Source organism: Culex quinquefasciatus, chromosome 3 (genome assembly GCF_015732765.1).
Source record: "Culex quinquefasciatus strain JHB chromosome 3, VPISU_Cqui_1.0_pri_paternal, whole genome shotgun sequence".
Lineage (NCBI taxonomy): Eukaryota > Metazoa > Arthropoda > Insecta > Diptera > Culicidae > Culex > Culex quinquefasciatus.
Genome location: NC_051863.1, coordinates 1,651,279 through 1,664,148, shown reverse-complemented (window position 1 = coordinate 1,664,148; position 12,870 = coordinate 1,651,279). Strand labels below are relative to the sequence as shown.

The 12,870-nt window shown below is 40.4% G+C and overlaps 1 protein-coding gene across 4 annotated transcripts in view; it reads left to right on the top strand.

Moving 5' to 3' along the window:
• LOC6040513 (1-phosphatidylinositol 4,5-bisphosphate phosphodiesterase) overlaps positions 1-12,870 on the top strand; it is a 73,381-nt gene that overhangs the window by 58,281 nt on the left and 2,230 nt on the right. For 3 of the 4 annotated variants that reach the window (XM_038265987.1, XM_038265985.1, XM_038265986.1), the window contains exons 6-13: positions 2,399-2,475; positions 2,543-2,702; positions 3,046-3,212; positions 3,284-3,588; positions 3,648-3,812; positions 7,590-8,995; positions 9,056-9,416; positions 9,470-9,559. In XM_038265987.1, coding sequence (XP_038121915.1) covers positions 2,399-2,475; positions 2,543-2,702; positions 3,046-3,212; positions 3,284-3,588; positions 3,648-3,812; positions 7,590-8,995; positions 9,056-9,416; positions 9,470-9,559 — 2,731 coding nt within the window. Of the gene's footprint in view, positions 1-2,398; positions 2,476-2,542; positions 2,703-3,045; positions 3,213-3,283; positions 3,589-3,647; positions 3,813-7,589; positions 8,996-9,055; positions 9,417-9,469; positions 9,950-12,870 lie in introns of all 4 variants that reach the window. The other variant, XR_005278939.1, reaches the window with a different exon arrangement.

The window sequence follows — 12,870 nt, the reverse complement described above, 5'->3', positions numbered from 1 at the left end:
TACCGAAGGCACCAAAAAAGTTTCAGTCGGATTAAAAAATACAAAAAAAATCGAATGACCGAAATCCTAGAGAACTGCTCATAAGAAAATTTCCCAAATTTCCAATAAAACCTTTATAACCTTTTTACCTTATTTTCAATTACTTTGCGTGCTTCAGGAAAAATATTCCTTGCATTATTCACATAAGAAATAATAGCTAATATGTCCATGTAGAATTATAACAATATTAAATTGAAATAGACGAAATTTCGCCTCATAGGAAAAAAGTTCGAAACCTTCAAATGAGGATAACTTTAATTTTTCCCGACCAAAGATTTTCGTTCGCCCGCAAATGAACGGGGATGTTCCACACTTTCATATGTATATGACAGTTTTCTTGCTATTCCTCAAAAAATACTACCCCCCTGAAAAAGACCCCGTGTATAAAAAACATTTTTTTTGTCTGAGCCACATAGACCGAATTCGGTAGCTAAAAAAATGTTAAAATTTAAATCGGTGAACCATCTGTCAAATTCATTGAATTTTTACCGAATTTCAATAGTTAGGGAGCCTTCTTTTATTACGTAACGCAAAAAAAAAACTTATTTTTAGACCCCCTCCTCCTTCTCTCGTAACACTATTTCCATACAAATTAAAAAAAAAATATATGGAGAGTAACATGGTCTCCGACTCCCTCCCCCTCTCCCCCCAACTGCATCACTTAATTAGAGACCGCGTTATTACGTAACGCAGTTAGGAAGAGGGGGGGGGGAGTTGATGGTCGTGTTACGCTCCATATAATAATTTAACATTTGTTTGGACATTTTGTTACGAGGGGGGGACTTAATTACAAAAAAAATCAATCCAATATCTGAGTGTATCAAACGAACTGAAAGCACCATGTATCCCCATAGAAGTTGGTCATCACTTCCATGGAGACTCAACGTTAAAAAAAATATGTTTGATGCATTCCAAAAATCTAAAAAATGAGCATTATTTTCAATGCGAACAACATATGAAAAAAAGACAAAATCGTTTTTTTTAAATGGTTTCAATATTTTATTCAAACAAAAAATGCATTAAAAACTTATTCACGAAAGCTTGTAGAATTATTCTGTCGTTTTATTAGACTATTTAAAATCTCAAAATCATGTAAATTCTACCGTTTAAATAATTTGAAAAAATAAATATTCCTCTAGATTCTTGTTCTGAAGCATTTATAAACAACTACTTATTTTTTGAAACATGCCATTTTTGAAATAAAAAATAATCTAAAATGATAGAAGCATGCTCCGTTTACCTGTGACTTTTCCTCTCAGATCAAGCTGTCTTTGCGCAATCGCTCATCACGTGTGCTGGCTGAGGAGCAACTATTTATCATAAAACCAATCAACAAGTGTGTCCGCCTGGACGCCACCGCAGCTCACAAACAAAAACGTGCTGACAAATTGAATAAATTTCGCGCGCGCTCACTCTTTAAAAAAATAGAGCACAGCAGTGTAATTGAGTGATGAATTTGCAGCAGGCTAATTCAATTCAATTGACACACAGAGGAAGAAGGAACGGAGATCTCTGTCCGCTTAATAAAGCAATAACTGGCGGGAGTTGTGATATGGCATATGATATGGCTTCAATCACATCAATTGATGCGGTTGGATTAGAATGATGGCACTTTATTGATCATTTTCCCTTGAATGTTGTTAATCCATGAACAATGTGATATTTTATAATTTTGTAAATAAGCAACGGTAAGTAAATGTGCAGCAATTAATGCTGACAAGCAAATGCACATGCATTATTTACAGCTACTTTCCGGTATTTAGTTCTCCCAACGACGGTCTTATTTGCATGTAGTTTGAGTGGTCGATTTAATTTTAGACACAGAGAAACAGACGTCAAATCTTTAAGCATTTCTATCAAACATCAAATCATTCCTCACTAGAGACATCTGGTTGTAGATGGCCGCACCACAGTTGCAAGCAACTATCCCATGAGCCGTGGTGAATTCAACGATTCTGTGGTGAATTCCCGATATTTTTTAAATTGACCGTTAAATTTTTGATTGATGGATTTTTTCTAAGAGACTTACGTCTGCTGTCTGTGAATTTCGGTGTACAGAGTTAAGGTTTGTCGCACGTGCTTATCCATCCATCCATCCATTCGTGATTAACAGTCTGGTACACTGCCAGGGCTACAATTTTCCACCTCGCCGGGAGATGCATGCACTTTTATGTTAAAATAATTTCCCTGCTAATTGGCACCAATTACGTAGATTGCATCGTTATTGACACCTCATTTGTAGTGTTGTACTCCTGCACGCTTCGACTAACTGTGAACACTGAAGATTGAAGGCATGAAGCAAAGTAAAGCACTAATTCGTTTGTTTCAATTCTTTCGTCCTTTCCCTGCGTCCGCCCAGTTGGATGAGGCTGGGAATGCTGGTCGATGCCAAGGGAAAAGTACCTGTGAAAGTGGTGGCCAAAACATTCGCCTCCGGTAAGATTTCTTCAAATTTTTATAAAAAATAACTGTCGATCAACATCAATTTTAATGTCATTTAAAGGTAAAACTGAAAAGCTAGTCTACCAAATCCTGTCGGATCTCGGGCTGCCGAGCAGCAAAAATGACGCCATCGAGAAGGCGGACTTTACGTTCGAAAAGTTCTACGAACTGTACCACAAGATCTGCCCCAGAAATGACATCGAGGAGCTGTTCCGATCGATGTAAGGATCTGCAACATAACAAAACATTTTGAGATGATTTTTTCTACTTGATTTTTCTTGAGAATCTGTAAGAATTGGACTCTGTTGTAACTAATTCTAACATACCAAGCGCCTCCATTGAATACACATTTTTTTAGGGTAATCCATGGAGGCGCCTGGCTTTTCAGAAATGTTATGTTTGAAACTGACAGGAAAATATAATTCTGCCGATTCGAGTTCAGAATCCTCAATTCCTACAGAACGTGACGAAAAATCAACAGAAAACGAACATCAAATTTTAAAACGTAGAGTTGTTGTAGACCGAGTGTACGAGAGTTCATCACCGCCACTTTCTCACTTTCAGCACCCAGAACAAGGCAAACGAGATCAACCTGGACCAGTTCGTCAACTTCCTCAACGAAAAGCAACGTGATCCTCGACTGAACGAAATCCTCTACCCGTTCTACGACGAGAAGCGCGCCCTCGAGATCATCAACACGTACGAGCAGGACGAGAAAGCGCGCGAAGCCAGTGAGTACAGGCTGCGGTTTTTGACGATCTATGGCTAGAACACCGACACGCGTTCTCCGCTCTTCTTCCAGAAACCCTCACCAAGGACGGACTGATCCGGTACCTGATGTCGGACGAGAACGCGCCCGTGTTCCTGGACCGGCTCGACATCTACATGGACATGGACCAGCCTCTGAGCCATTACTACATCAACTCGTCCCACAACACGTACCTGTCCGGGCGACAGTTCGGTGGCAAGAGTTCCGTCGAGATGTACCGCCAGACGCTGCTGGCCGGCTGCCGGTGCGTCGAGCTGGACTGCTGGGACGGGAAGGGCGAGGACGAGGAACCGATCATCACGCACGGCATGGCCATGTGTACGGATATTCTGTTTAAGGTTTGCCCATCAACAACTCGAGATTAAATTAAGATCTTATAAAATTAAACTCTCGTTAGGACGTAATCTACGCGCTGCGCGACACGGCCTTCGTCACCTCGGACTACCCGGTGATTCTGTCGTTTGAGAACCACTGCTGCCGGGTGCAGCAGTACAAGCTGGCCAAGTACTGTGATGAAATCCTCGGCGATTTGCTGCTGAAGGAGCCGCTGCCCGACTTTCCGGTAAGTATTGTTGCCTTTAAAAATTAAATTTAAAGCTTAATTTTTAACTTTAAAAAAAAAGTACCACATTAACCATTATTACAGTTTATATATTTTTACCGAATTCGGTAAAGTTAACCGCATGTTTACTGCTGAACAGTTTAGTAAACTGAAAATTACTGAATATTAGGGTGGGTACGTTTTTCAAAAAGTTCTCGGATCAAGTTTTAGTATGGTTCCCCTTGTAGGGCATGCCCATAGGGACTTTCATGCCAAATATTAGCTCATTTGGTTGTAAACTGGCTGCGCGCATCAGGGTTGAAGTTTACATGGGAATTACTATGGGAAATTGGAACTTTTTGTTCAAACGCTCCTACAGGTCTGGGAAAATCACGCGCCAACTTCTGGTATGGTCAGGCCTATGGGGAATGGTCTGGAGAACACTTTTCCAGAAGAGAGCATATGGATTCGTTGTCTCTAGACCTGGCGCATCGGCATACAATCCGATGTCTCCGGAATCAACGGTTTTCCCTCAAAAGGCATAAAATTTTCCTTAGCATGCTATGAAAGCTTGATGAACACCGCGACGCCATACGTCAGGCAGCTAACACGTGGGTGAGAAACGGCTGGAATATTTAATAGCAAACCTTCTTTTAACTAGAACATGATCATTTCGAGTAATCCTGATATTATTTAGTCGAATTCAGAATTTTTGCAGAGCAAATTTGTATTTTTTTGCAAATATTTCAACCACGTGTTAGCTGCCTGACGTATGGCGTCGCGGTGTTCATCAAGCTTTCATAGCATGCTAAGGAAAATTTTATGCCTTTTGAGGGAAAACCGTTGATTCCGGAGACATCGGATTGTTTGCCGATGCGCCAGGTCTAGGGACAACGAATCCATATGCTCTCTTCGGAAAAAGTGTTCTCCAGACCATTCCCCATAGGCCTGACCATACCAGAAGTTGGCGCGTGATTTTCCCAGTCCTGTAGAAGCGTTTGAACAAAAAGTTCCATTTCCCATAGTAATTCCCATGTAAACTTTAACCCTGATGCGCGCAGCCAGTTTACAACCAAATGAGCTAATATTTGGCATGAAAGTTCCTATGGGCATGCCCTACAAGGGGAACCATACTAAAACTTGATCCAAGAACTTTTTGAAAAACGTACCCACCCTACTGAATATGGTATATACATCGGTATATGTTCGGTAAAATTTTGTTCATTTTGACAGATGGTTTACCGATCTCAACTTGATTGAAAAAAAATATCAAAGAATTCTATGAAAAAAATATTTCTTCTTGATTTTGAATTTTTGATTGAACATTAAAAAATACGTTTAGAAAACTGATTTATACACAGTTCCTTTCTAATTAAAATTGCAGTTTTTAACATTTTTCCAAACTTAAAATTAAATTTGTAAAAGTAAATTCAAAAATCAGCAAAATTCGAAATTCCAAGAAATAAAATTTGTTTAATTTACAATTTAAAAATATCAAAGCTTGTAAATTTAATTATTCAAAAATTAAACAAAACTACAGGAACATGATTTTAAATTCGTTAAATTTAAAACTGAAATAACAAAGAGCCATTTTTTTAAACTTGATTTCAATAAGATTTGCAATAGCTTTCTTATGAATTAAAATTTCAAAAGAAAAAAAATCAAATGAAGATTCATGAACAAAAAAATCAAAATAAGAAATCTAAAATTTCAAGAATCAAAAAAAAATTTAATTCCAAAATTAAAAAAAAAACAATTCAGGACTCAAAAATATTCAATAAAACTTAAAAATTGGATATTTGATGATTTAAAAATGTTGAAACTCCAAAATTCGACTTCGACTCAAAAACATAATTTTAATATATGGAAATTTGATGATTTAACAAAGTTACTCCACAATTCGTCCGGCTTCAGCTGAAGATTCATGCTGTCCCATGTTCGAGTGTAGACCTACGGAAAACCTTGCCGCGAGGAGAGGTGAGTGAACCGGTACACGAGCCACCTACGACATAATTCCTCGGACGGCCCAGGTCAACTCGAAGTTACCCCAGACACCCCAACAAAGTTACTCCACAATTCGACTTCGACTTAAAAAAAATTGAAAAATTTGGAAATTTCATAATTTAAAAATGTCGAAACTCCAAAATTCGACTTATGATTTTAAAAATAAAATCAAAAAGCAATTAACTTTTCAATTTATAAAATTAAAATTTTCGATTTTTTCAAAATTTTAAGCCTAAAATCGAAATTTTAGTTTCAAATTTTAGATTGAAGATTGAAGGGTGAAATAAATAAGATTTGCAATAGCGAGATTAAACAAATCGACACTTGAAAAATGTGAAAAATCAGACCTGTGAACCTAAGAACCGGGACCGTGGTGTAGGGGTAAGCGTGATTGCCTCTCACCCAGTCGGCCTGGGTTCGATCCCAGAAGGTCCCGGTGGCAAATTCTGAGACGAGATTTGTCTGATCACGCCTTCCGTCGGATGGGGAAGTAAATGTTGGCCCCGGTCTAACCTAAAAAGGTTAGGTCGATAGCTCAGTCCAGGTGTAGGAATCGTCTTCCTGGGTCCTGCCTCGGTGGAGTCGCTGGTAGGCAGTTGGACTCACAATCCAAAGGTCGTCAGTTCGAATCCCGGGGTGGATGGAAGCTTAGGTGTAAAAAGAGGTTTGCAATTGCCTCAACAATCAAGCCTTCGGACATCAAGTTTCGAGTAGGAATCCCGTAATCGGGAACGCCAAGGCAATGCTGTAGAGCGAATAATTTGATTTTGATTTTGAACCTAAGAATTCAACATTGAAAGTTTTAATATTTCAATCATGAACATTCTGTAACTTAAACATTTTAAAATTTCAAAAAAAAACCTTAATTTAAAATTTTGAAAATTTGATTATTCGATATTTTTAAAACTTTTTATTTCGCAATATTTAAAACTCAAAAATTCAAACATTCTAATTTTGAATGTTTGAAGTTAATTTTTTTTAATTTTTAATATAATTTTTTGCTGTGATTTTTTGTGTTATGATATTTTTTTTCGATTTTCTTATTTTTAGGTTTTTTGAAAGTCTTAATTTTAAATTATTTTATTTTATTTTTTTATTTTTTGGAAATTAAACGGAGGGAGGGGATGTATCACAAAACATTACATTAGAGATGCTATAGCCTTATTGATAAAAAACTAAAAACAAAATATTTTAATCTGCAAATTTTAAAATTTTAGGAATGTAAACATTTAAAGAGATGAAAATTTCAAGAACCGTCATCAGGGGTGAGATCGGGTCATACAGATTTCAGCATTTTTGTATGACCCAATTTCAACCCCCAGACCCAATGTCACCCTTGATGACGGGATTAAAAAATTGGATGACTCAATTTAAATTTTATATAATTTCGGTTTTTAGCCGTCTGGATTCTGGTGAAAAATTAATGATTAGAAGTTTTTAATTTTTCTAACTGTACATATATCATATGTGTCATATGTAAGATTTTGAGTGGGTTGGGGAGGGGATTTGGTTTTTGAATTTTGCAAAATTTAAAATTTTAGAAATTTCAGGATTCTAAATTCTGAATTTTTATATATAAATTTAGTTGAAACTTCGAACTTTTTTTTTGAGGTTATTGAAATTGCTGAGTTTTTTAGTTTTTAAATTGTAGAATTATAACATTTTTGAATTTCAAAATTAGAATGTTCGAGATTTTAAATTTACTTTAGTTTTTTATTTATTTTTGATTTGGGAAATTTAAGTATTCTCAAATTTTTGAACTTTATGGAAACTATAATGTGTTGACAATTTCAGCTGGAACCGGGAGCTCCGTTGCCTCCGCCGTCGGCGTTGAAGCGCAAGATTCTCATCAAAAACAAACGGCTCAAGCCGGAGGTCGAGAAGCGCGAGCTGGAGCTGTTCCTGCAGGGCGAGTTCGTCGTGGAGGACGAAGTCAAGGAAGACGCCAGCGCGGTCCGAAAGATCGATCCAACCGAAGAAGCAGCGGCGGTGGCCCCAACCGCGGCTGCCGCGGAAGGCGGCGAGGAAGTTGCGGTGGTTCAGTACACCGGCTCAACGACCAACGTCCATCCGTGGCTGTCGTCGATGGTCAACTACGCGCAGCCCATCAAGTTCCAAACGTTTGACTATGCCGACACGAAGAACATTCACCACAACATGTCGTCGTTTGCCGAAACGACCGGAATGAATCTGCTGAAGCAACAGGCCATCGACTTTGTCAACTACAACAAACGCCAAATGTCTCGCATCTACCCCAAGGGAACCCGTGCCGATTCGTCCAACTACATGCCCCAGGTGTTCTGGAACGCCGGCTGTCAGATGGTGTCCCTCAACTTCCAAACCTCCGATCTACCGATGCAGCTGAACCAGGGAAAGTTCGAATACAACGGCAACTGTGGCTATCTGCTGAAGCCCGATTTCATGCGACGAGCGGACCGAAATTTCGACCCATTCGCCGATGCCCCCGTGGATGGTGTGATTGCTGCGTCCTGTGGCGTACAGGTCATTGCCGGTCAGTTCTTGTCCGACAAGAAGGTGGGAACCTACGTCGAGGTGGACATGTACGGTCTACCGTCGGACACCGTCCGAAAAGAGTTCCGAACCCGTCTCGTCCCGGCTAACGGTCTCAACCCGGTCTACAATGAAGAACCGTTCCTCTTCCGTAAGGTGGTCCTTCCAGATCTTGCCGTGCTTCGGTTCGGAGTCTACGACGAAAACGGAAAACTTCTCGGACAACGAATCCTCCCGCTGGACGGTCTCCAAGGTGGCTACCGGCACATCTCCCTCCGTACCGACGCCAACTTCCCCATGTCCCTGCCCATGTTGTTCTGTAACATCGAGCTGAAGATCTACGTCCCGGACGGCTTCGAAGACTTCATGGACGCGTTGTCCGACCCGCGCGCCTTCATGGGTGCCGCCAAGGAGCGGTCGGACAACATGAAGGCCATGGGCATTGAAGAGTCCAGCTCGGGAGCGGCAGCCGACGCCACCAAGGGCACTAAGACTACCGAAGTTACCGAACCGCCGCTGGTCTTCGATCCCATCACAGTGGAATCACTCCGCCAGGAGAAAGGGTTCCAAAAGACTGCCAAAAAGCAGCAAAAAGAACTCGACAGCGTAAAGAAGAAGCACGCCAAGGAACGGGCCGGCGTCCAGAAGACACAGAACGCTGCCATCGAACGGTTGATCAAGGGAAAGAGGTGCGTGTGGGAAGTTTGTCTTTCGGTAAACCAATTCTAATAAAGGAATTTTATTTACAGCAAAGAGGAAATCAAAGCCGATCCCGCCATCCGGAAGGTGATCCAGGAGCAGAACGCCACCTGGAGCGAGATGATCGAGCGCCACAAGAAGGAAGAGTGGGACCTGCTGAAGACGCAACTGAACGACCAGAAGGAGATCCTGCGAAAGCTGATGGAAACGACCCAGGCCGCGCAGATGAAGCAGCTCGAGGCCAAACACGAACGCGAGGTCAAGAACCTGAACAGCCAGCAGGCGAAAATCTCCGTCGAAACTTCGAAGGAGGTCGCCAACGACAAAACGCTCAAGACCAAGGGCGAAAAGGACCGGCGACTGCGCGAGAAGAAGCAGAACAACATCAAGCGGTTCATGGACGAGAAGAAGGTGAGTTTGGCGGCATTCAACCTGTTGATTCTAATCGCTTTCTCCACTTTCAGACTGCCGGCATCAAGCAGAACCGCGAGAAGGAAAAGCTAAAGGTGACCCACGACAAGCAGCTCGAGGAGCTGGACAACGACGTGCAAAAGGTACAAAACGCGTACAGGGAGATTGTTACGCTAGAAACGGTGGTGTAGTAGCGTAGCGTAGCCTCCGAAACCACCCCACCCACACCAATGGTCACAACAACGCACACGGACGCGCCCGCGGCGCATTCCGTGTATTTGCCAAAACCGATCTGTGTTACGTAGATCTTACTCTATTTCTTATGTAAATTTTGGTTAAGTTTTGTTAAGTTTCGGTTTAGAGTAGCTAATTTCCGTTCAGTTGTTCTCAGAGTAGATTTACGATAAGTTCACGCGCGTACCTTATCCTGCTTCAGTTGATGTTTCTTCCCCCCTCCTGCCCAACTCTCTTGAGTGTATTGTGTTAACACAATTTTGAAACATGCTCCAGATCTTCAGTTTTGCTGCCGACACGTAAGCTATTATTTTTCCCATTTATTATTTTCGTATTCTATGTTTTCTTCAACAGCTAGCAAACGATTAACGTTTCGACCTTTCTCTACTAATCTACTAGCAATCTCTCCATCGCACTAAAAAAATCAGGGTGGCCACCTCAATCCCACTTTAGAATTCCCGACATTTTCTCAGTACCTTCAGATTCTACAATTTTAGACGATTCCGACAAAAAAAAGACGCACGAAAATCATCGACCTTCGAAATTTTCAAATCTTGAAAGCCTTGCAGCGCCATATTGGCCGCCATCTTTGATTACATTAATATTATTATGAATATAACGTTCAGTTCACTTTGCATATTTTGGGGTCTTATTTGAACTTAGCAGCCTAAAAAAAAGTTTTGTTGAAATGATTGAGTCTTGATCTTTTCACTGAAAGAATCAAACGGATACCGTAAAACGGGGTGACTTTGATAGGTTTGAGAATTTTCCGCAAAATGAAGAGTGCAAATTAAATACGTACGGAATGCTACGGAATCTTACTGACTATGGTAGAGAAGACTGTTCAAAGTACTTCAAAAGTTTTCATATAATTTTGAAAAGTTCAAATAGTTAGTTAACTACAATAGAGAAAATGTTGATGAATATTTAAATATTCTCAAAGTGTCATGATTTTCACAATGAACATGGTTTTGAATCGGAAAACGGAATGCATTTTATGATTCTTTGGAAAAGTTTATTATAGAGTTATTTAGCCGGAGGCTGGTTCAACTCTTTAGTTTGGAGATGGTTAAATAAGTTTGTAAATAATAAATGTTATGTGTTTTTGAAAAAGCATTTTAAAAAAATCTTAAAATTCATAGCCATTTTCAGTAGAACAAATTTCATATAAAATGTGAAGAAGATTCGATCGTAGCAATCGGGGTGTGCGGACGCGAAAACTTTTCGCTGTCACAGTTTTTCTCGGGCTCCAATAATTTTTGATGAAAAGTTGTGAAAGTTATGTGTTTCAAACGAATAGTTTTAGGCGGAAATTTTAAAAATCTTGATGGAACGCGGTGCTGATGGTGCTGGAGAAGGGCGGTTGAATCGAGGACACGCTCGTTCTGGGTCGGTTGTGGAACTGGCATTGAACGCGGTAGCTGTCGAGCATTCCCCAAAGACCAGGATGGTGGGTTCGACCGGGAAGTGCAAAATTATCGGTCCTCGATCACCGGTCCCTGTCAATGTAAACATCCCGCGGACAAAAGGGAATCGGAACCGAGGGCCATGGATTAGTTCACTGGCACCGGTCAATGTGGAACGCAGTCCCAGCAAGGAGGTTCAGTTGCCGCAGCGACAGAAGCTAGGAACAATCCTACAAAAGAAGGACGACGGAGCGGATTACGAGTGGAGCGGTGACAAGCGGAAGCAGCCCAAGCGGGAACCGGCCTTTATGAGCGGGTACCAGCCCCCGTTTGACGAAGACGATTGAAGATAAGCTGGTTTTGAAGAATTTGTTGACTGGTGAGCTCGTTCTTTTTATAAGACCACAATTCTTTCATTTATTCTGACATACATACACATCATTCAAGACAAAACCGGTAAGGTGTTTACAAGGAGCAGCCGTGGCTGACTGGTTACGGTGTTCGCTTTGCGAATGATCCTGGGTTCGATGCCCATCTGCTCCCAACGAGAAAGTTTAAGACTCAGAAATACTTGAAATTCTTTAATATGAACGAAAAAATCAAAGTCGCTCGGGTGGGGTTCGATCCCCCGTCCATTGTATTGGTAAGCAAATATGCTAACTACTACGCCATCACGGCTGCTTGATGAGCTATGACTGGAATAAGGAATACTGTTACTACCACCTATATACGCGCTGGGCCTTTGTCCACTTGGCAAGGGTTCGGAAGTTCTAAATAACGTTTGAATCCGATTGATGCAAACGTTCTTCAGGGCGGGGCTTGTCGATTCAAGCTGAGGTACCTCGCGCACGGCTAGCCTGCGTAGAAATGGGTCACCGAAGCTCGGCAGAGCTAACACCATCCAAATGCCTATGCGAGTTATTTGCATGTGTAGAATGTAAAAATTCTAAAATACATGGAAACAACTCAATTTGTAAGAAGCGACCGCGTGGTCCCGTTTGATTGGTTGCACACACACACACAACAAATTTCATATAAAATGTGAAAACTTTTGATTTGTGCTTAGAATTCAATTCAAAATGCGATATGAATCGATAATTTTATAAACAAAACTAGTTTAAACAAGTTTCTAGCAAAATTGTGACTTTTTAACAATAGGTGTGGTATTCTGGATAGTTTTAATTTGATATTACAAGGTTTTTTTTAATGAAAATTAAAATTTAGTTGTTTTTTGTCCCGTCGTTTCTTGGGGAAATTTTGAAATGGGAGGAACAAAAATTTCAAATAAAAATTTGAATGAAGAGTTCTGGAGTTTTTTTGAAAAGGTCCAATAAACCAAATTTCCAGTTTTTGCTTTTTGGATATTTTTGAAACCGCCTTGAGTCAGGGTTATTAAAAACACCCAAAAAGCAAAAACTTTAAATCTAGCAAAACAATGCCAAAGGGCCGTTGTGGGTTTGTAAACAAAGAGTGTATCCCTTTCATGCCAGATGTAAACACCCTCTAGCGTGAGCAGGACACACTCTTTGTTTACAAACCCACAACGGCCCTTTGGCATTGTTTTGCTTGAAATTTGGTTTATTGGACCTTTTCAAAAAAAAAAAAACTCCAGATTTTGGTGACCTCAGACTCAGAAAATACTTTAATTTAGGAAAAAAAATCTAAAAATATTTGGATATTCGAAAACATCAATTCACTAGATAACTTCATCTTAAGTTAAAAAATTTCAAATAACCTAAAATAATCGACTTTTCACGATTTCCCAATTTTGCCGTCTTGAGTGGCCACCCTGGAATAATCAAAGATCGCCCCCC